This window comes from Notolabrus celidotus, chromosome 3 (assembly GCF_009762535.1).
Source record: "Notolabrus celidotus isolate fNotCel1 chromosome 3, fNotCel1.pri, whole genome shotgun sequence".
NCBI lineage: Eukaryota > Metazoa > Chordata > Actinopteri > Labriformes > Labridae > Notolabrus > Notolabrus celidotus.
In genome coordinates, this window is record NC_048274.1 from 29,526,954 (window position 1) to 29,549,392 (window position 22,439).

The window sequence follows — 22,439 nt, forward strand, 5'->3', positions numbered from 1 at the left end:
GGTAAACCTTCATATATAAAAGAGGAGTTGTAATAACTCTGCTGTGTGCGTATGGTTTTTAATATCAGTGTCCCTGAAGTTTCCAAGAAGCAGTGTGGGTAGTGACTTATTGTCTGAAAATACAATTTCATGCCGTACTCTCTACACTACTTGTTTTTTTCTGTTTGTATTAGCGGCCCACTGGATGTGCCCAAGGGTTTTCACACTACTCCTACTGTAACAACAGTAGTACAGATAAAACAGCGTCTGTATTTGATCTTTCACTTTCAAAAAACAGCTTGTAAAGAGTCAGTGTTTGCTGTAAAATCTGACTTGTGGCAAAACCGAGAAGTCAGTAAAACAATATTTAGCGGATGAGTCATTACAACTTTCAATACATTTACTATCATGCTCAGTGGTGGAGCTTAAGTGTAGCAGAGCTGTGTCTGATCAAATGTAATGTAAGAATCAAAGCAGATTTACTTTCATTTATTGAAATAATAAATAGTCTAAAATGCATAAAAATAAATACAACTGAAAGCAGTGAAGTGAAAAGTTCTGTTTGATGTATATAAGACTTGGAAGGCATGCTCCTTTTCAGGCTTAACATTTCCCTCAGTGATACTTCTGTAGTGGCTTTTACGTGATTTACACAACAAAATATCTCCGTCTTTATCTCACGTAAGTTTCTTTCTTAGTTTAGCCTCTGTCTCTTTAAGCCCTCTCTGCAAGCCCACTTTCCTTTGATTGGCCAGATCTCCAACGGTGGAAGATCATAGTGAGATTTTCCTGTATATATTGGATACCAAATAAAGGTTTGGACGGTGAACAGTATCAAAATCAGCAGCTACAACAACCAGAGCGACGTGCCTGATTGACAAATATTACAGTCATGACTTGCTTACAGAGAAGGAGGGATTAGGGATTATCACATGTTTATGATATATTTCTCTATATAAGCCTCTGTTAATATCTGTGTACCCAGGAAATGCAATGAAGTGCTGACTTATGTTGATAAAGTCTGCGGTAAGGATCTATCAAAGTAACAGCCGCCTTTTGCTTTCATGTGCTGTTGATTATTGTTATGTTTGGAGTTCATATCACTAAAAACAGTCAACAGAAAATGTGAACATATGGTGTGCACATTATGCATATTGATTCAAATGTAAGCCATGTAGAAAAACTGTTATCTTTTTGTCCCACTAAATCTATGAAACTACAATGTTTGTTCATTACAGGCCTAAACACAGCAAGTAGTTAGCATAGCTTAGCAGGACTGAAATAAGAAGAAGCCATAACAGCCTCTCCTCGAGACAAAAATGCTACTTATGCTACTGTTTTTGTCCTGCTCAGCAAACAAGACATTGAGTTTCGATAACTGAGTTTTATCTTCACTGGTAGCTGTCAGTTTCTGCTTTCCTCCCCATTTACTGCCCACTTCCAGACTTTATGCTAACAGTGACATAACTAAGGAGGGATATGTATGAGAGTGTAAAACATGTAGCATTATCTCGCATGTATTTTCAGACAAATCATTTGAACAGGTTAACCAATTTTACATTTTGAAATATAACTACAGACAACATAACACAATCACAGTCCTCGTGATTACTGAGTTAACCAGATTTAAATTTAACTATCAATATGAGGACTTCGTTTAAAAGTGATGACATAAATACACAATCCTAAATACTATATTTCCACACGCACAAGTAAAAACATTCAGATGATCACTTACCACTCCCCACCACAGAGCATCAGCATAGTTTCCAAACCCGGTGTTTTCTGCGTCTCGCTCTACCAGATATACAAAGTACGAGGCAAAGATCAGACTCAGAAATCCAATGTACAAGGTTGTGATGAGCTCCTGAAATACACACAAAGAAGCACAAGATATATTTCTAAAGCAATAACATCAAGGGGATAAATTCAATACATAGATCATGACTATAAAGAGTGGAAATAATAGAATATCTGTGAATCTATCTATCTCTGTATTCTATTCTGGAATAGTGCAATCCTTATTCATAGTCCCATGATAAGTGAACTGCCTTAAGAGTGTGGCTGTGTTTTCAGCACTATGACATATGGATGTGAATATTCATGCAACTGTGCTGTGAATGTGATGGTTGAATTTTCCTCTTAGTGTTTTGCTGTCTCTGCTTGAATATGAACTAAAACTGGATTCACACTCACTTTGAGCCCAGTAGCTACTTATCACTTTGGAAACCATTATCATATTAAAGGATATGGTTTCAAATTATTCCATTTTCTCAAGGGTCAAAAAACTTCCCGTGAAGACCAAAGCGATCATATTTTAGTCTAGGTCTTCATACTTTCTGACTTCCTCCCTGGCTCCCTGGCCTGTGCTCACACTTCATAAATGTAAATGTACATATCTAAAAAAATAAGACTCCTACAAAAATGCTTTCACAGATTCTTCCTCCTTTAATTTATCCTTACAAACATTAACTCTGCCTTAGTATTGCATGGTCAGTAGATAAAACATTTGCTTAGTCACATCTCCACTTTGCACCAAGCTCAACTTGTTTTTCACGATTAAAAGTAGAGTCACGTCTTTCACCAAAGAGTGTTTGTGTGGTTGACCTCACTTGGCACTGTTCACATTCAGCAAAACAAGTTACAAATTTGGCCTCAGCGGGTAACGGTTTACCCCCTGTATCTGCAAATATGTACCGTGCTCTCACTCTCACATGGTTGCAGACCTCACTCACTGCTTTTCCATTCCCTCAGATTATTTCAGCAGTATTCATTCCACTTCTCCACAGCCAGATTCTCCTCTGCATTTTGTTGAGCATCTCTGCTGTGGAATTGTCCCTGTATTTTTATCACTCTGGTTTAAAATCTGCCTGAAATTTGTCTTATGATTTATCATTAATTTATTGTTGTATGTCCTGATTCAAGAAATGAAAAAAGGTTTGTTCTGTGCCCATACTGGTACAGGGAAGTGACATAAGTTGTATTAAGCTGCTTTTGATTTTATATCAAGATAAGCAGTAATAAAAGACAGCATATTTGCATCTCAAAACAATGGCACCAATCCTGCAAATGGGGGCTTGGTTAAACTTATAAGCACGAGGCCTGGATGGCTGAATTGTTTTTTCTGATTATGAGGATCAAACACGCTCTCCCCATGTTATAGCCTGCAAAAAAAATCCTGCACTCTTTGAGGAGTTTTACACAGAGTTAAATTACTACTGATGTCTGTTTGTGACCTACATAAACTAAGGGGACCATAATAATAATAATAATAATAATACATTTTATTTATAAAAGCGCTTTAAAAGATTCTCCAAGCGCTTTACAGGAAAATAAAATTATACAATAGAAAAGCAAAGGAAAACAGTGCAAAAAAAAAAAAAAGAAAAGAAAAGCAAGGCAGCAAAATAAAACAAAACAAGAAAAAAAAATCAATCAATTATAGTTTAAAAGCCTTTGTAAATAGGTGTGTTTTGAGTCCGGATTTGAATTTGGTGAGTGAAGGAGAGAATCTGAGGTGTTGGGGGAGAGAGTTCCAGAGGGTGGGGGCAGCGACAGAGAAGGCCCTGTCCCCTGTCCCCCCAGGTTTGGTGCTTGGTTTTGGTGAGAGGGGTCAGGGACAAGACTGATTGTTTACATTTTCTTAATGTTAATGCCTGAAACACTTGAAATGGGCTGGGTGTCAGACAAGACAAATTACAATTTCCTTCAAAAAGAGCCTTTTTATTACATTTTTCATGGAAAAAATCAAGACAGAATGAGTTCTTCTGCAAGTGAAATAACTTTCAGGTTTATTCCTGGCTGAAATCAGACTGAGAGGTAACACATTCTCAAGCATGCTGGCTTAACCAAACACTTTTTACAAGCAGCATACTTTAGATAATTTCCTAGAGACTTTTCTTACAATATCACTTTCTACACCTAAGCCCATCATAGTTCAGAGAAAAATATGGTTTAATATGAAAGCTTTGGTTACGAGTTTCTTTAAAAAAAGAGCTGGGATTGTGTCAACTGTGAAAACATAGTAAAATTCTGCTTCGAAACAAATACATTTGTAAGAGTCACAAAGAGGATTTGTCAAACTTCAATATGCCTAATTATAATGCATCTCTCTTACTGAGTTAACATTTTAACTTGATAGTTATTTTTAAGTTCAGTGTGTTGTAATGACCTTTTTTTTCTTCTTTTTTTAAAGAAAAAAATAAGGTATTTCAGCTTCAGATTGGACTACTATTCTATATTTGCACAAAAAATTCAATTTCATTAAACTAACTTTCTTAATACATTTATTAATGTCCTGTTTGAGTCATGCAATTTGCTTTACTTATATACTTTTTTAAAAGGGTGATAGATTTAAATATTTTATTCACCGTATGAAATGTTGGTATCGGTTCAGGTGTGAGTTTTGGTAAAAGTGCATAAAAAAATATCTGTATCCTATCGAATTTGAAAATTTTGGTAGCGCCCCTCCTTAGCCCTTAACAGTGTTCCCATCAGACTCTGATGAGGTGCCGGAGGTGTTACAAAATTTGGTGGAGGTGGCCATCTCCTAATCTAATATGCAGGAAAAAACTAGATTTACACATGTACAGGATTAAATAAACAATGAAAATGAGGAACCTTTGTCCGCTGAGGGCACCAAATTAACATGCAATGTTAGGTCAATGCTCCAGCAGTGGTGACGTGTCATGTTGCATGAAAGTATGTTTGAAATCTCCAATGTAGGTTAGGTTAGGTTAGGTTAGGTTAGGTTAGGCTACTTTATTCATAACCGTAGGTAGATTTGTCTTGCAGCAAGATGACATCCAGTTAGAAAACAACATGAAACCACACAAACCAGTCAGAATTGACAAACTATCAAAACACAAAAAAACATACAATAAAAGTACTCCGGCTCCACCACCCATGATCATAAGTATTTCACAGTGCCTATACTATTATCCACACTATTAATACAACACCACATAGCACAGTGTTAAAAAACACCTACTCAGCTCTTCAAAAATTGTAGAATTGAATGAACTTCTCCTTGATGGACTGTTTTGTTCTCGTTGTTTTAACCGTTGTTATAATTGTTTTTAAAGACCATATGCCGAATTCATAGGGGAGCCTCCTTTGTTGAACTGTGTTGAAAACAAACAAGAACATTATTCATGTTGGGATGTGTTGCTTTAGTAAACAACATCAGAACAAACACCCACTCTGCAAAGTTGCATCATTAATCATACACACTGCCACTCTCAGTATGACTTCTTTTAGCCTTAAATAAATCACATTAAGTCAAATTCGGAGACAATGTGAGTCTTTTTGTCCTTGGCTAAAATTAGACGGAAATGTTTACAGCGTCTCCTCTGATGATTCAGTGTTGAAAACGCCAAACGCTTCCATTAATTAAAATCAGATGGATAAGTGTATTGTTTTCTTTTATTAACAGAACTTGAATTTAATTATTTAAACATTTATTCCTTTGCTGATGTGAATGACATAAAAAGTATCTTGGTGCTTTATGCAGCTACAAAGGAACATAAGTGTATCTAAGTTTAAGCTTAAAATATTCTCAGAAATGAGCTCTGATCACTGGAGGGACATGGATTGAATTCAGATGAATGCTAAATCATTATAAATCCGTTTGAAAGCTAGACAGCTGATCTCTCTCGATGTACATCAAATATTTATGGAGCATCTTATTGCAGATTGAATGAGGAACTGTCTGTGATTTGCTTTGCTCAGGAGGTCTAATTGGGCTCGGCTGTAATCCTGTCGCAGTGTGGTTGGACTACTTCTTTGTGGAGGCTCTCTCTAAGTGAAGTTCTCTCTGCTCTTACCTCATTTTATGATTTAAACTGAGTTTAGCCACTCAGAGTGTCAGAGCACCCACTGCACTAGTGTGGACTGAATTCCTGATGAGTGAAATTCTCATTTGTGTCTTGGCCCAAAACTGTCACTCCCAAATTTTTCAGAGCAGAAGCACAAGATTAATGCAAAAAAAAAAAAAAAAACGATCTGGGGAAAGTTCATCTCTCTTAAAATATCACAAACCTATCCTTGCATTACCTTACACCATTACATCCTGCGTTGATGCTCAGATTCTGTCTGTAATTCTTCAGATCATAACACAGTTTTTAAAAGTTTGAGCATCGAACTCCGACAGTGAACACGAGATCATGCAGCACCTACAACTAACACCTTGCTTGCAGCTTATAAGTGCAAATTTCTTGGATATAGCGGCTTTAAATGCATTCAAGTGCATCTTCCTAAAGTCACTACCAGAGGTTTAGTAGATATAGATGCTGCTGTGACCAGGCAAATACATTCAGGAGACGTATGCTTCCAATCCGCCAGAGAGGAGCAACTGTGCAAATTGTGTTTACAGGCCACAAGCACTAGACTGCTGCTCAGTGTGTATTTAGATGCAGTTGCAACACGAAGACTGGCTACTGATTGGAGTAAATGAAACTCCACTGCCTTTAAAAACTCCAGCTGCTAACACAGCAAAGCTGCAGCTCTGTGTGTTTATGTGGGAGAACGGCTGCATGAACAATCAAGCCCTGTGTTGACTAAAGCAAAACACTAGAAAATCACCAAGGAACAAATATTTTAAGTAGTGCACACTGGCATCCAGCTGGTTGATGGCTATTTGACCTCTACGGTAATGCCTTATGTGTGATAGCAGACTATATTCTCCCTGTGCAGGAGTGTTGGGGGTTTAGCATATCAATGCTTCAAAGCCCATAAAGCAGTCTAAAGTGCAAAAAGGACAAAAAAAGGGCAAAAAGAACCAAGCTCTCACAGAAAAGCTATCTCTACCTGACACGTCTAAGTCTGTGAAGCCTTTAAAGCCCAATTAGAACTAAGTATAACCCTGCCCCTGCCAATGTCAATCTTACTCTGTCGCACATCACGCACTCAGAATCTCACCTTTAATTTCAGCATTTGTGTGAAGCTGTGCCATAAAGTTCCATCTTAAACTGACTGGTGTTTGGTCGGGCTGTCTATTTCATCTCCAAAGAGTCTACAACAATGCAGATGTTTCATTTTCTAACACCACTTTATAAAACCTTATTTTGATTTTAGCCTAAACATAAAGTTCCAAACCTGTGGATAGTTTGTCTAAGAGGTTCACAAGATGACTGATAAGAATACATGATTCTGTGATGGTGGGCAAAGTGGTGTTGTGGTTCACTCTGTCACCTCAAAGCAAAGAGGTTCTTGGATCTATCCATCCCCTTTTGGCCTTTCTCTGTACATGTTATTCTTGTGTCCAAAGTGTTTCCTCTAGTTCCTGGGGGCCCGTATCACAGTTTAAAGACATGCAGGCCAGGTTAAATGGCAGATCTAAATTGCATGTTGGTTCCAATATGTAGAGTAAATGGTTGTCTGCTGGTATCAACCCTGGGACTGACTGGCAACCACAGGCAGTATCCCATGTCTTATCCAGTGTCAACTGGGATCAGCTCCATGCCCCTACGTGAATCTCATAATTAGTGGTATAACTAGTGATTGTGACTCGTCTTCTTATTGATTTGTGTTTCGCCCTATAATATAAAATAATAGAATTCATTTGGGCCACTTAAAAGCAATACATATAGCAATCTGAGATGGTTAATGCAGGGATGGATTGAAGCTTTCTTTGAATTGGGGTGGCCCAATGGGGGCATTGATACAAAAAGCACTTATTTACCTTATGTTTCTTCACTGATCATATCAAGTATCTAAAAGTAGTTATGTCTCTGGGTATAATTCTATAACTTTAAAAAGTGATACAAAATAGCCAATCATAGTTTGTGATTTTAGGCCAGTCAGATTTCAGTGGGGCCCATCCTGGCCACCCATCTATCTCTTATAACTCCTGGGTTAAAATGTTAAGAGAGAAACTCCTCAAAACATACTCAAACAACTGACCACAGGCGATAATCCATGCAGCAAGTAGGCATTGCTTTGCTTGAAGAGGTCATAGGAAAAATAATGGTGGAGAACTTAACCAACATACTTCTTCATGGATGATTCAACAGAAAGTTCACTTTACAAAACTGAAAAACAACCATGAACTTGTCTCATCTAAATGAACATGTTCTGCCTCACATCCATGAACACATTTCTCTCTATGCATTAACAGTTGATGAATCAAACATTATAGCGCCCATGGAGATGTTTGTAGAAGGTTGAACTTGCAAGGAGACTTAGCATAACAACAGTATAACAGGCAACATGACCTATCAGTATCCATGGTGACAGACTTTTCCTGTTTTTTCCATCCTCATTCTGAAGTTGCCCTCTTTAGTCACAAATCTGACTTCATGCAGAGTGACACCCCGTAGCTGGCTGGATGGAATCGGTGTGGAAAAGGCTCCATTATCACCCTGCACTGACAGTCACTCTCTTTACTGCTGAGGTCAATGGCTGCTGATGACCAGCTTCAGCCAAGAGCAATATGATCATCAGCCAAGGCCGATACAAGGAAGCACAGCGGGCAGTACTGGCTGAGCAACAGCCCAGACGCTCTGTTCACCTTCATCACTCTGTGTTTTTACACAGACATGGAAGAGAATTACAGTGGCCAGTGGGGATAATCTCAACCACCCCTGTGTCTCTGCTGAATGATACTCTGGAGGGGTTGCAGTCATCTCTAGCAGAGCAGTGTATGACCCTAACAAAACTGCTCAGTGGCTCTTTTCTTCCGGCTCCGCAGTGTATTCTTCTAACTGTAAAGCACATTCCCATGTGGGGGCAGCACCATGTAGTTATGAAAAACACTATATGACAATGAGACTCTACAAGTCCCCTGACAGAAAGCCTGCAGCTTGTTCATAATAATTATCAGAGGCTTTGGGCCTGATATGTGATGTGTTTTTAAAAAGCAGTGAATGTATACCTGCCGATGGTTGAAGACAACAGAGCCCAGGAGACGCCAGGTTCCTCCCTGCCGATCCACATGGAGCATTCTCAGGATCTGCAGGAAGCGAATCCCTCTGGAAAATAACAAAAGGGTTTGGCTGACAGCAAATACAGAGCAAATGCATGCAGGTATTAAGAAAACATATACACTGGAAAGGCAAAAAGAAAAGGGCACCACTAATGAAGCACAGATAAGGTTTGCAACAAACTTAACTCTCCTGGAGTGTTTTTCTGGCAACTTTCTACTTGTACTGTTTTGTATGTTAAAAAAACATACTTGAAAGCCCATTTGCTAACATCAGAATACGGCTAATCTTAGCATTCAGTCACTTCCTAGTTAACAGTTAAGTTTAAAAATCAGAAATACAAAAGAAAAGGAGAAATATTTGCACAAGCAAAATAGAGATTTTATAGAGGACTTCTTTGGAAGCACTAATGTTTATGTTTGTGTCTGTTTCTACTTCACGTTAGTTAGCCAATGACACAATGTTTTATTACTGTACAGGGGTCTTACTTTCAACATCTGGGATATTTTCCCCTACCCAGTTGCTGTATTCTTTCATCAAATTAACTGTTTATTTGTTCAAAATAAATTACTCGTACACAAGTAAGATTTCTCATCCTACTACTAGATTGAGGCTTATATCCCTGATGATGAAGGTTATACCACAAGTCTTATGGTTTAAGTAGTGACCCTGCTTACTTGCAACTTTCAGTTAAATACTTAGGTAGTTCTTGTTATATCAGGCTGAAAATTGACAGTTAACAGGGTAAAATCATACTGTAAAAAAAATTAACGTAGTATCTGTGACGTCACCCATCTGTTCCTGAGCGCTGTTTTGAAGCCAATTGACAGCGGAAGTCATATTGGAAATGCAGAACTCAACCAGGCATAGTGTGACGTTAAGAGGCGGAGTTTGAGCCTCCTAGCCAACAGCTATGTGTTCCCGTCTGGGAGTCAAGTCAGTCATGTCAGTCATGTCCTTATTTGGGCAAAAACTTGTAATCTTAATATCTTCTAGAAAAAAATTAACCCCCCGTACAGTGTGTGCCGTTATAGAAATTAGCTACGTAGAGCGAAAGCCGTTTTTTGAAAAGGCTGTAAACATGTTTATTTCTGTTGCAAAGATAGTCTTTTTGAATTGGTTTGTATGTGGTTTCTGGTGTTTCTGCAGCCAGCCTCAAGCGGATTCTCGATAAATTGCAGTTTATAACACTTCCGCTTCATAGTTTGAGACCGGAGGTTGCCGCTTGGGTAAAATGTTAAACCATAACACCAACATCTGCACATATGCCAATGTTTATGTTGCTGTCTATCTACATCACGTTAGCTAGACTCCTAAATGTAACATTCGAGTTCAGTTACCCTTACAGAGAGTCAATAGAAATGTCTGTCATAGAGTGATTTTCTATGTATTCTGTGAGTTCATTTCAGAGCCAGTTCGTTATTACTTTAACTTCACAAAGGATGCTCAAATTGTCTAACCCAAAAATATACCTCTACAAAGTATCTATACCTCATCTTGAGTAAAGAATATGTGAAGTTTAGCAAACTTAAGTGGACTCAGAAATTACCACTGTCCATTCCAAACTCAAGGGTATTCATCTGCTGCCGCTACAGTCTGCTCATTTTCAGTTTCAGGCTTTCATAAAAAGAAAAGTAGCCTTGCTTGCAGCTCTCATTCAACCTTCACAGTGTAAATGAGGTGTGCTCCCTTTGTTAAGATCTGGATCACAGTTTGCCGATCCATCTGAAAGGTGTTAAACAGGTTTAAGGTCAGGGCTCTGTATATGTCAGGCGAGTTCTTCAGCAAGAGGGAAAAACATGTTTTCATGGACCCAGCTTTGTGCAGAGGAGGCCTCTTACTTTGAAATAGTTGAGGGTTTAAAAAGTTGCCAAAAAAGAGAGCACTGTTTTCCAAAATAATATTATGCTGCCTACCCAAACCATGAAAAAGCAGGCCCAGAAACACACCCACATACTTTTTGTGATAGTGTTGCCACCTTCACACTCACTGTTTCTTACCTTACAGCAGAGGTGGCGAAGACCTGGCCTTTGGAGCCCACTAACAGCACGACAATTGAGCCAACAACCACAAGCAGATCTGTAGAAACAGAGATTGAAATATTGCATATCATGCAGATGTTCACAATATGGATATGCGGCAGAACAAGAGCAAGTACCGTTCTCGTTATGAGCTATGAAAAAGTGAAAGCAAACAGTGCAGATATTAAAAAGTGGATTGCTGGGGCCTTATCTGGATTTGAATGTTGGTTTTCATCTCTAATTCTATTGAGGTGAGAGGGGTTCCAAGTAATATTGAATGCCAACATTAATTCCTGCATATTTAGTGGAATAACAAAAATCACATATAGGTTCCAGTTTTAACAATAAACAGCTGAAGGTAGAACAAAATATATCGCAGGGATGGTTTAATTTCATACTGAATTTGTCTGAGATATTTAATTCCAGGATCAAGCTCAGGATATGTTACAGGTATTGTTCAAATAATGTGTGTGGGTGGGGAGTAGGTCTGTTCGTCTGCATGCATACAGATGTGTGTGTGTGTGTGGGGGGGGGGTTAGGCATTCCTACCTATTATAGATATTGGCTTTCTGGCAAAGCGTAGCCGGCCCAAGAACCCGACATATTTACTGCGGCAGCCTGCTGACCAGAGGCGGACTAAGTACTCCATGCCAAAAAACACCACAAGGAAGATCTCCTGTCAGAGAAAAGAGGAACAGACAAATGAGAAAGGAGAACAGGTGGAGGGGGGAAAAAATCAAAGCTCAGATGTTCATGCAGATTTTTCATAGCAACAACACCCAAACATCTGCTCAGACTTGTGCAAGGTCTGTTTTTAAACTGGCATTGTTGAATTATAGCTGCAAATACTGTCACATTTTCCTAAGTGTTAGACCTGTCACAGCAGTTCATTAAGGATTATTGATTAGTACTCAACATGTACTCCATTTGTCATTGTTTAATTTGTACTGTATCATTGATTCATTATTTCTTTCTGCTGCAACATTTGCTTGACCTGAAAAACATTTGATTAAGAACTATAAATTTCATTTCACAGGGCCACAAGAGAATACAATATTTTGAGTCATCTACTCAGTGAGTGTCACATGAATTTCATTTGGACAATATAAATGTATCTTACAATTTTACTCATATATCAAAACACAACTTGAGGTCTTCTCCACTTCAATAATCAAACGTCACAGGGCAGCTGAAACTTCTATTGAGTTTATCTAAAGGAATAATCTGGATTTTAAAGAAATGCACTTATTTTCCTTCTTAAAGTGTTAACACAGACACTCTTGTGCAGCAGATAATGAGCTTAGCTTAGCAGGAGGACTAAACAAGGATGAAGCTCACCTTGTTATGTCCAAAGTACACTCAAATCAATCAAATCAATACATGTCATCTCGCTTGTTAAAGCAACACAAAAATGGCATTTTGTGTTTTTTGAAGGTATTTTTGCCTTGTTGATTTAACTTGAATCAGCACAGGAACTTCCTGGAGCCCTTGTTGATTTCATGGCAGCAATTATAGCCTGTGTCAACTAACAGCATTTGTTTTGCACTGGCAGCGCCTATTTTCTGTACTAAACCATTTTACTCTGCTATTTCAGCGCTCAGGTACAAAAAGACCTTCAGTGTCAGCTGTTTTGGCAGAGAATGAAACTAGTCTTGTAATTTCAAAAGAACAATTTCCAGGTCTAGAGCTGCTGCTAACACCAAGACATGATCCATTTTAACTACAATTTCTTTGAAAAACCTCCTTGAATGGAAACAAATATCAAGCAAACGGAACAATTGAAGTTAGATATAAGAGTCGGGCAAGTAGAAGTGCAGGGAAACAACTTTTGTAACCCAGCACTAAGCGCTGACAAGAAGTGCCCTGAAATCGAGGCTGTGGGTAAAATACTTTGTCAGTGGACACAGGTCCTTACTGTCACATCAAGACTCCAGGATGTTATCATAAAAAGAAGCCACTAAGTATATTTTAAACAATCAAGTCTTTGTAGGATGTCATAATCTGTGAGTGTTGGAGATGCTGGCGGCCTGTTGTCATGTTGAGGGAGAGCTATGCTAACACTCATTGTTCCCAGTGTTTGTAATGAATCTATCTTTACTGCTGGCAGTCACTTCATATTCATCACATTACGTCGTCCCCATGTTTCTTCTCCTTGTATTTTGTTCTTATTCAAGTTCATGAAACAATACCTGACATGAACCAAAACAGCATGTGGCCAACACTAAACACAAGTCTCATACAATCAAAGCTTCTCAATTAAAGCTTCACCATTTCAATTCCACACAAGTTCCCTCCAGTACTCCTCGAGGACTGATAGATTCAAAAAATCAATTACAGCACACAATTACACCAACATGTGGAAATAAATGAACTGGTGTGAATGAGAACGCAATTACCTCCACACGTCTCTTAATCATTGACAAGCATTTGGAAATGAAGCTGTCGGAGAATGAATCAATAGCCTTTCATGGATTTTTAATTGTGACACCATCCTTTTGCTGTAAACGATGGTAGGAACACAGCGGGGGGATTCAGGCAGAAAATGTGTTGCATGTTGTACAGCAGGAGACATTTTCAGCTTGGATTTGACAGAGGTGTTTATCTTGATCAGCGCCACGGATTAAAACGTCAGTGAATGCGAAACAGCACGTTGTTTTAAACAAAAATTGGATTAATAAAATATCAAACTGTTTTCTTGGAAGGTAATATGCAAAGCGTTGTGTTTCATTAATTTATTCAGTGCGGATTTGTTCTTCAAGGATGAAAAACAAACGACCAATCCAAAAACGCAATCCATTGACAAACAAGAGGGATCCAAGAACGGGCGTGGGGAAGAATCACAACTGGTGTTTTTGGTTGTGCTCAAAAAGATTATTATGACCTCAGACACAGAGTTGACTCTACTGTCCAGTTACTTACTCAGTCCAGAGCTTCTGACTGAAGGGAACTTAAGCAGAGGATGGTGTGAATGGGTTCAGATACTCCAGAGCAATCCAAAGAATGAAGATTGAGTTTAGAATTGTGTTGTCAACTACTGTTTCCACAATCATGAATCATCTGTCAAGCTTAACTTTTGAACCAGCGCTGAAGAGAAATCCAAGAAGTCTTCAGAATAACAGAAAGTGTGAGGAATAGCAGAATGATGTGAACAAATTCAGTTCACTGAGAAGATCTTGTGACAGGCTTGAGGGTTCAAACTGGGTTCAAAAGAAATGAGGCCAAGGACCAGAGAAGAACCACATCCAGATTATAATCATCTAATCTAATCAAGTAGGGTTCTATTTAGCTGCTGGCTCATATTGGTATAATAGTATCAGCTCTGATCACAGAGGGATCTGTGATCTTCCAGATAGAGCTGTGGTCAGATTTCTGAATGGAGAAGAATTTCGGGGAATCTGATCCATTACACAGATATTCAGCTGGTTACAAGTTAAGGGTGTGTATGTGATATGATACACCACGACATGACAAGTCACCCTAAACGATAAGATTCTATACGATATGATACAAAAGAATACCATATCATGCCATACAAAATAAAAAGATACAATGCAATATGAAAAATTTTACATGATATGCAATAAAATATGATCCCAAAAAATACAATAAGATACAATACAACACAATAAAGTAAAATATAATACCATGTGATACAATATAAAGGGACTGAATTGGTCTTAAAACAAATTCTAGTTCCACATTGCTCCAATATTACAGTACAGAGTGTACATGTAATGACACTATTCTTGTTTAGTGTCTGAGGGTTAAATGCAGAGAAACAGTGCTAATAATAGAAGAGCAAGAAGTATAATGAGTTATGTATCTGAAACAAGACAAGCAGAAAAAGTATAGACACTTAGTGGTAGTAAAAGCCTTGAATTGTATGAGATGAGGACTTCCAAGTACTTCTTACCTTTATGTTGGACAATGTGCATATTCTGTCCTTCAGTTTATTGTCAATGTGGACACAGAGGTACTTTTATTTGTCTACAATATTTAATTTATCTCTGATTGTTTGCATTTGAGCTTAAAATAAAATAAACTAGTTTAGTTTATTGTTTAATTGACAGGGAACAAGGACAACACAACTGCTGAGCTACAGTTAATGCTAATTCACATCTGTGGTCAGGAAAATCTAGATCCAGTGTCATTATCCCTGGACCTATTTGTGTTGTTGATCTGTTTTATGAATAAATACCACGTTTTGGTATGTTTTTTTTGGGTCCACTCTGGATTCGGTACAATGTTTATAACGTTTGACGACAACTGTAATGAGGCAGTTACAGCTTAGCCATTCAAACACCTGGTTATATTATTGAGTCATCCAAGGAAAAGAAAAAAGACCAAGCCTCAGTCTTACTCAACGAGGGCCTAACCACTTTCTCTGATACATTCCTTCCTTCTCACATCCCTCAGCCATCTAATCCTCTCCTCTGTGCTTCCTCACCTCCATCTTACTCATTACATGAACCACAAGGGGGACACTAAAACCTGGATACCTCATCTTGTCATCACCCCCACACTGAGTCTCACTCCCTGTGCTTCTCTACACAACATTTTTCTGCACTTCAAGCTATCGATCCTCATTTGACCCTCACTTTATCAACCTCGCTCTAAACCCTCATTTCATCCCTCTCGACCCTTTCAAACATACATTGCACTCATGAACAGCTCTAGCACTGTCTGAGCAGCTGCATGTGTTAATACATGTGAGTGTGTTCAAGTCCAATTTAAACTGACCCCGTACTGTCGGCCCCTAAGTAAGAAAGGTTTTGTTAAGGCAAAGTAGGTCGATGTGTGAATGCAGAAAGTCTAAATCAGTCATAACAAGCCAGCAGGTAAGGTAATGATGTTGTTCACATAAAGCAGAGTTTTTCTGATTTAGACTCTTCACTGCTCACTTCAGATGCTGTATTTTTTCTATCATTATAATCCTTGTTTTAACAACAGTTATTCATCTTATTTATCAATTTATGTATCTATTTCTTTATTGTATTTATCTGATCTTTTTGAACTTTAACAGGTTTTTAATTTTGCTTTCTACTCTCACTTATTTGATTAATTTTAATGAATTTGTTTTATTCTATCTTTAAGAATTTTATTTAAGATTGTGTCTTTCATTATTTTACCATTTATGTTGTTTTCTGTCTCTGTTCTTTTGTGAAGCACTTTGGGCTGCATGCTTGTATGTATGAAAGGTGCTATATAAATAAAGTTGAGTTGAGTTGAGTATGCACCACTTGCAGTCACATGTCCACTATGACGTCACTCACCATAGTGGATGGCAAAAGTAGTGGTGCTGACATCAGGCTATGGACAAGAATTGCATGCGAGCTGTATTTGGGGGCCATAAAGTACCGTAAAGTAACAGGATATATTTAGCATACTTAACACAAATGTCAGTGACTGTCAAATGAGATGAGTGACCTCAAAGCGATCACAAACAGAGGTGTGTAGGCATCCAGTAAGTAACATGTCTCTTTGGCTGTCTAGGTGGGGGCAGCCAGATGGTTCATTTGTGTTCTACAGTTGTGTTTGTATTGCTGAAGTGTCCTTCTACATTGGAAAGACCCCATTATGACAGACTTTCCCAGGCCTCTCCTCCTCACCAAGTTAAGAGTGGTAATTGCACTTCCCACGCTAACAATCTCTCCCTCTTTAAAGTGCACATGTAAAGGGCAAGTCAAGAAAATGTCACAACCTGTGTGCTCATGTGTTAAAGGGGCTTGGTAAGAACAAGGTAAAGCACGTTATACCGCCTTATACTGAATTTGGCAAAATGACAGAAAATGATACAATACTTGTTAAGAGTTCACGGCCAACTTGGATCCAAAAAAGCGCACAAACTCTTGAGAGGAACGAGGATCCTTTGGGCAAACAGCCAACATCTGGCCAAGCACACCACTACTACAAACCCTGTCAGCCAGTGCTGCATCTCCAAGCACAAAAAGCGAGTGGTCTGTGTTAACCTTGAGTGTGCAGGAAGAAAGAAAGACAACAAAGAAGCTGCTTCTGTGACGGGGAGGAGGGAATGAGAGAGTTGCAGGGTCAGAGCAAATCTCTAAAGCAGCGAGCACAAAGTACACAACAGGCCCTTTGGGAATGAAGGCTGCAAAAGATGAATATTGGAGATTTTTGAGGGTTTAGAAGCATAGCAAATATTAATTATTCATTATCTGGGTTGAGGAGAAGAATAAGAAGATTAAATATCCATGGGGGGCGAACTTAAAGCTAGAGTACAAAACATATATTTCAAATATTTGGGTATTTATCGACTTTATTCATTTTTTAATCACAGGTCTGACTTGTATATGGGTGAATTTGCAGCCTTAAATCTCTATTAATCCAACAATAGACCTGTAGGATTTGTCATTCTGCTCTGCCAGCTGATGACACACCGTGACCGTGTCATCCTATTATCCTTGACCAAGGTGAACATGTCACGTGGCACGATCTAGTCCTCCCCCTAAAGAAACTCCTCAAGTCCTTTTTATCCTTTCTTGGTGGTTTTACTTTTGTTTGAGCTTGAGTGACTCACCCAGCACCCAAACAGTTCCTCCACTCAGCAGCTGATGTCTCGGGGTTAAGTTTATCCCATTTACTATTGATTTCAGCGGAGGAGCCTTCGACCTCTAAGGCCAGCAGGACACCCTGAAATAGTTTGCAGAAAAAAAGGCTTTGTTCTTCGGCTAAAGAGTCCCTAAATTGTTTTTTGTGAGGCAGCAGGTAGGTCAATAAACCCATGAAATTGCTTTTCAAGTAACAGAAAGTGAAATGTGATATTTGTTGTTTTAGCAGAATGTTCCAAATCATGGCGATGACTGTTGAAGAATGTAATCCATCAAAAAACATATAGAAATGAGATTAACATCTTTGTTTACTTTAAAATGCATTCAGTGCTTTATTAAACAAGCTTACCACAGTAAACAGTAGGTGTCATCCGAAAGAACAGCACAATGACTCAATGTCTATTAGCTGCATTGTTTTATGAGCATCATCATTTATTTAAATGAGTTGTCCGACAAGGGATGGGAACAAAACTCCTCCTTTGACTACTTCATATATCAGAATTAGGCCTGTGTGCAGATGTAAGCCAACAAAAACAGAGAAAAACAGAGCGGCTGAGCAGATGGTGAGAGTCAAAAGAAAAGATCAGATCAGGAGAAAAGGCTGCAGGCTGTATCAACAAACATAAACAGAGCTGTTATTAAAAAAACAAGGTGTATCCTGCTCTTGAGATTCACTTTCTTTCAAATCTCAATAACTGGACTCCTATCTTTCAGACACATGCGATTCATGGACCTCTGATCAGGATCATTGAAGATACACTGTGGTGTCTTATTGTAAACAAACACTGTGATCATTTCACGGTTAAAAGCTACATTATTTACTCTGACATTGCTGTGTTCCTTATCTTTTCTCACACTTGTGCAATATACTGATACTGTGTGTGTTAATGTAAGAAAGTTCAGGATTCAGATGCTGTTATCACTTTGATGGATATGAGCATGTTTGGCATGTAAGGCAACAAAAAGCAACTTGACATGTAAGAAAACAAGTTGTATTGTCTGCTCAATTGTGCACAATTAATCCAAAACATCTTGGATTTGGTTCTCAAGCAGTTTGTCTCTTGTAATAAAATCTTTGCTATTGTTGCCAGGATCAATTTCTGAATTCAGTCTTTTCTGTCTTTTATTTTTCACGCTATATAAGATTGGGCATAACAAATTCAACAAAATGGAAAATATCACATAGAGGTCTTGAACTCTTAACTACATTTATGCTTCGCCTCCACACTAATGTGCAGTTTGGGACACTTCTGAAAAGCTGCTGACCCGGTTATAAATTGAAAAGTCTTTGTCTGTGTTTCTGTGTGTTTGGGCAGACACTGTTTTCTGAAACAAGGGCACAGCCACTGAATAAAATTGAAAAATAAATTCAGAGATGCCCGTCTGGACTGACTCTCTGAGGCAGACAAACCCACATGGATATTTGATGGAGGAAAACTTTTGAACTCTGATTTGAAAATTCATTCAGCAAACCTGTAGAACCATAGCATGGTAGCTCTGACCTTTCAGAAAAAATACACCCAGGAGTTAAAATAGTAGAAAGCTATTTTGTTATTGTTTTACCCCATATAACTTTTCATAACCTTTTTTCCTGCTGGAGTCAAAACTGTTTCTATAAAGAGACAGCGTGCAACCTCCGTGTGCATGGAGATGCAGACTGTTGAGAGGTCAATACAAATACATTGAACTAAATGATTAGATGAGCTAGGTCAAACTTTTGACCATGTTTTTGACCAAACTTGCAAACCCCAACCTGAATCATCACAGTATCAACTTTTCCGAGCCAGCGACTTTATGAGCAAACACAGATATCATGTCTTGCCTGCCCTCAGGCCTGTACCTGGCTTTTGCTTCTCATGATTTACCAACGCAAACAAAAGAGAGCATGCTTAGCTGTCCTGCGAAGCTGGTTGTCTCGATAAATCCACTGAGGGTTTCTATGAGTGTGATAACATAAAAGTGGTATTTTTCCTATTGTATGACCAATCACATACATTAACTAATCCTTATAAAAACTGGTACAACTTATTTGTGAAAATAACTGATGCACAGATAAGTGCAAAATATGAGTTAAGCACAGATAAGTGCATCCAACAAAGATTGAATGTTGAGAAATGGGATCTGGTACTTTAGATATAAATGCCAGGATTGTATAAATATGATTAATTAAGAACCTTTGTGAAACAGAGCACTGTTGAATGAACTCTTTAAAGGTAGTGTTACTGCAGAGTATTGCATTAAGTTATTGCACAAGCAGTTTCACAGCTGGATCAATGAAGGTGCCTGACCCTCGTTGAGAGGTATTGAAAGGTTTGATGGCCACAGACAGGAGTGACAGGAACGACTTTCCACTCAAAGAAAACTATCATATTAGAAAAATGAGGAAGCATTTATTTCAGACTCAAATCGAGACAGATACCATATGCTGGAAGAACAACTTGCAAAAATGTGCAAAATGAAGCTTATAGTATTAGTTCCCCATCATAAGTTCACATAGGTCTTACTTTGATGACTCTACAATAGCCCTGATTTAATTCATCGCTCACATGCAGTGTTGGGGGTAACGCGGTGTAGTAAGTAACGCATGTATTTAAGATGTATTATTCTTCCTGCTGCCGCCCTGACAGTGTAAAACTGATATTCAAATCACATGAAGCATTAAATCTGCTTACTTTTTATGTATCTTTAGTATAAGTATATTGCAGTAGTACTTTGATCGGACTCTTCTGTAGGATGGTATCTGTAAAGTATGATGCTCACAATGAATGAATACTATAAACCGTCTGGTCTCTGAACTCCCCTCCTCCCTCTCTCAGCTCACAGCGACCTACTTGGCTCCATAAAGTTGACTTGCTAGTGGGCGATGTTGTGTACAAGCTGGTTTCTTATCTTTGTGTTAACCTTGCCTTCCCCGCAAGGTAAGTTGTGAAGAGAAAGTTACCATGGTCAGAAGTGAACCACCTTCTTTTAACTGAAAAACCCAGGGGGTACCTCACTAAACTAAATCCTGCTCTGTCCTGCAGGCTTCAGCACTCTAAAGTCTCCAGTTTTTCCACACATCCTCTGCAGCGTAACCTCCACGAATCTGACCCTAAGCCCTGCTCAGTTGTGGGTTAGGACTGTCCAACAGGGATTGAAATCACCCAGTGGGATGTTTGGGTTTTAATCTAAATCCTCTCATAGTCTCAGATCCAATTGGACAATGATACAAATTAGGGGCAAAACAATGCTTTTATGGTTAATCTCTTTTCAATTTCATCAAATGCAACACTCACCACCCAGAAGAGCGTTGTGTAAGCCAGGGCCTCGTGCTCATGGATAGTAGACAAAACGCTGAGGATCAGACAGGAGAGGACTATGAGGAACCTGTAGGAAAACAAGCAGATCAGGAATTATCAAAATGTGATCATTGTCTACATTATGTTGCTGTCATTCTTATTCCTGTCTAACACATTTTGATACTATCCAGTTTGATAAGGATTTCCGACCAGCTCTAGCTCATTTTGCTCAAAAATCAAAGCTGGACAAGCACAACTCATAATCAGTGGAGTCGTGCAGACACGTTTCACCTCATATTTATGTCAACATCTCAGACTTTGATTTAAACACCAAAACCTCAGACAACTTTGAAATCTGGTTAGAGTCTGGGTTTCTGAACGAGTTTGAAAAAAATAAATTCAAAACAGCATAACATTACTTTATATTTCTGTCATGAAAGGCATCTGAGTGAATTTGAGCAAACATTCAAGGACAGCTCTCTGGAGGAAATTCTGTGAACCTTTTACTCTCCACCATGTGAATGCAAAGTGCATGACTAACTTGCCAAATAATGAGCATGCAAGTTTGCACAAATAGACTCACACGCGCACACGCACAGACCACACAAGGTATCAAGATAATATAAATGCTCCTTGACTTCCACCTAAGGTCACAAATACTCAAAGTGCAGAAACAATGAGACATCTGTAACTTTTCTACCAAATCAAAAGGACAGATTTTTTGTTTTTAGCTCTGATGTAGCCTTGAGATTTTGGCAAAAGACAAACTCTTGATCATAAATCTTACATGAAAAGACCAGAGTGATTTGAGAGATCTTGTTTTATGGCTTTGTTTAGCTATCTTAAAAACAAGAAGCTTGTATTTACTGCATGTAGTGTGTGAAGACACCAAATAAATTTTAATGATCAGTTCTAACAGCTGCCCATAAAACTCAGAGGCCGAAATCCCGTCTGATTTGATTGGTGAGGAGGAAGATGTGTGTGCAGAAATGGCTGCAATATACATGATGATCCATTCTCAAAGTCATAACATTATGCAATCTTAATTCTGACAACGAAACGTCCTCTGTTCATGTTTGTTATTGTAGAATCACTCCTATCAGTATTTAGTCGGAGTAATGTTTCACCCCATTTCATTATGTTTGTCTGTTAGCAGAACATCTGAGTAAATTAAGAATGGATGTGCATTAGACTTGTAGAAAGCTTGGCATTGTGGAAAGGACAAACTCATTAACTTTTCATTTCCACTGGCGAGAGACGTAGCGGTGAAGGGCACAACTTCTGAATGAAATCACGTTAAGAACGTCTGAGTTCATTTACCGAGCAAACTCTGAGAGAAGGACAAACTGCCACGGCTGACCCAATCAAAAGGAAACATGGAGGCCCTGAAAGCTTGATTCTGTTTAGATTGAACAGTGCTGACAAATATTGACATCTAGGTATAACAGCAGAGGAGCAGCTCTTATGCCTTACTGATCTACATAAGAGCTGGTTGAGTATATTTCATTACCATGGTATGCTATGATGCAAGTTTGAGTTATATGTAGTGGGAAATGTTCTAACACCTTGACACCTGGTTCACATGTACAGGAGAAAGAATAAGCTAACTTCAGATCATATTTGTTGATTCTCTGATCTCATGATCATGAATCATTCCTTTAATCTTAAGAT

General features: G+C 38.5%; 1 protein-coding gene across 1 annotated transcript in view; it reads right to left on the minus strand.

The window, feature by feature from the left end:
- The window catches only part of kcnq1.1 (potassium voltage-gated channel, KQT-like subfamily, member 1.1), a 55,535-nt gene that overhangs the window by 20,695 nt on the left and 12,401 nt on the right, over positions 1-22,439 (minus strand). The window contains exons 2-6 of the mRNA XM_034679179.1: positions 20,766-20,856; positions 11,471-11,597; positions 10,901-10,979; positions 8,852-8,948; positions 1,718-1,846 (exon numbers count right to left, since the gene is read on the minus strand). Coding sequence (XP_034535070.1) covers positions 1,718-1,846; positions 8,852-8,948; positions 10,901-10,979; positions 11,471-11,597; positions 20,766-20,856 — 523 coding nt within the window. The remainder of the gene's footprint in view (positions 1-1,717; positions 1,847-8,851; positions 8,949-10,900; positions 10,980-11,470; positions 11,598-20,765; positions 20,857-22,439) is intronic.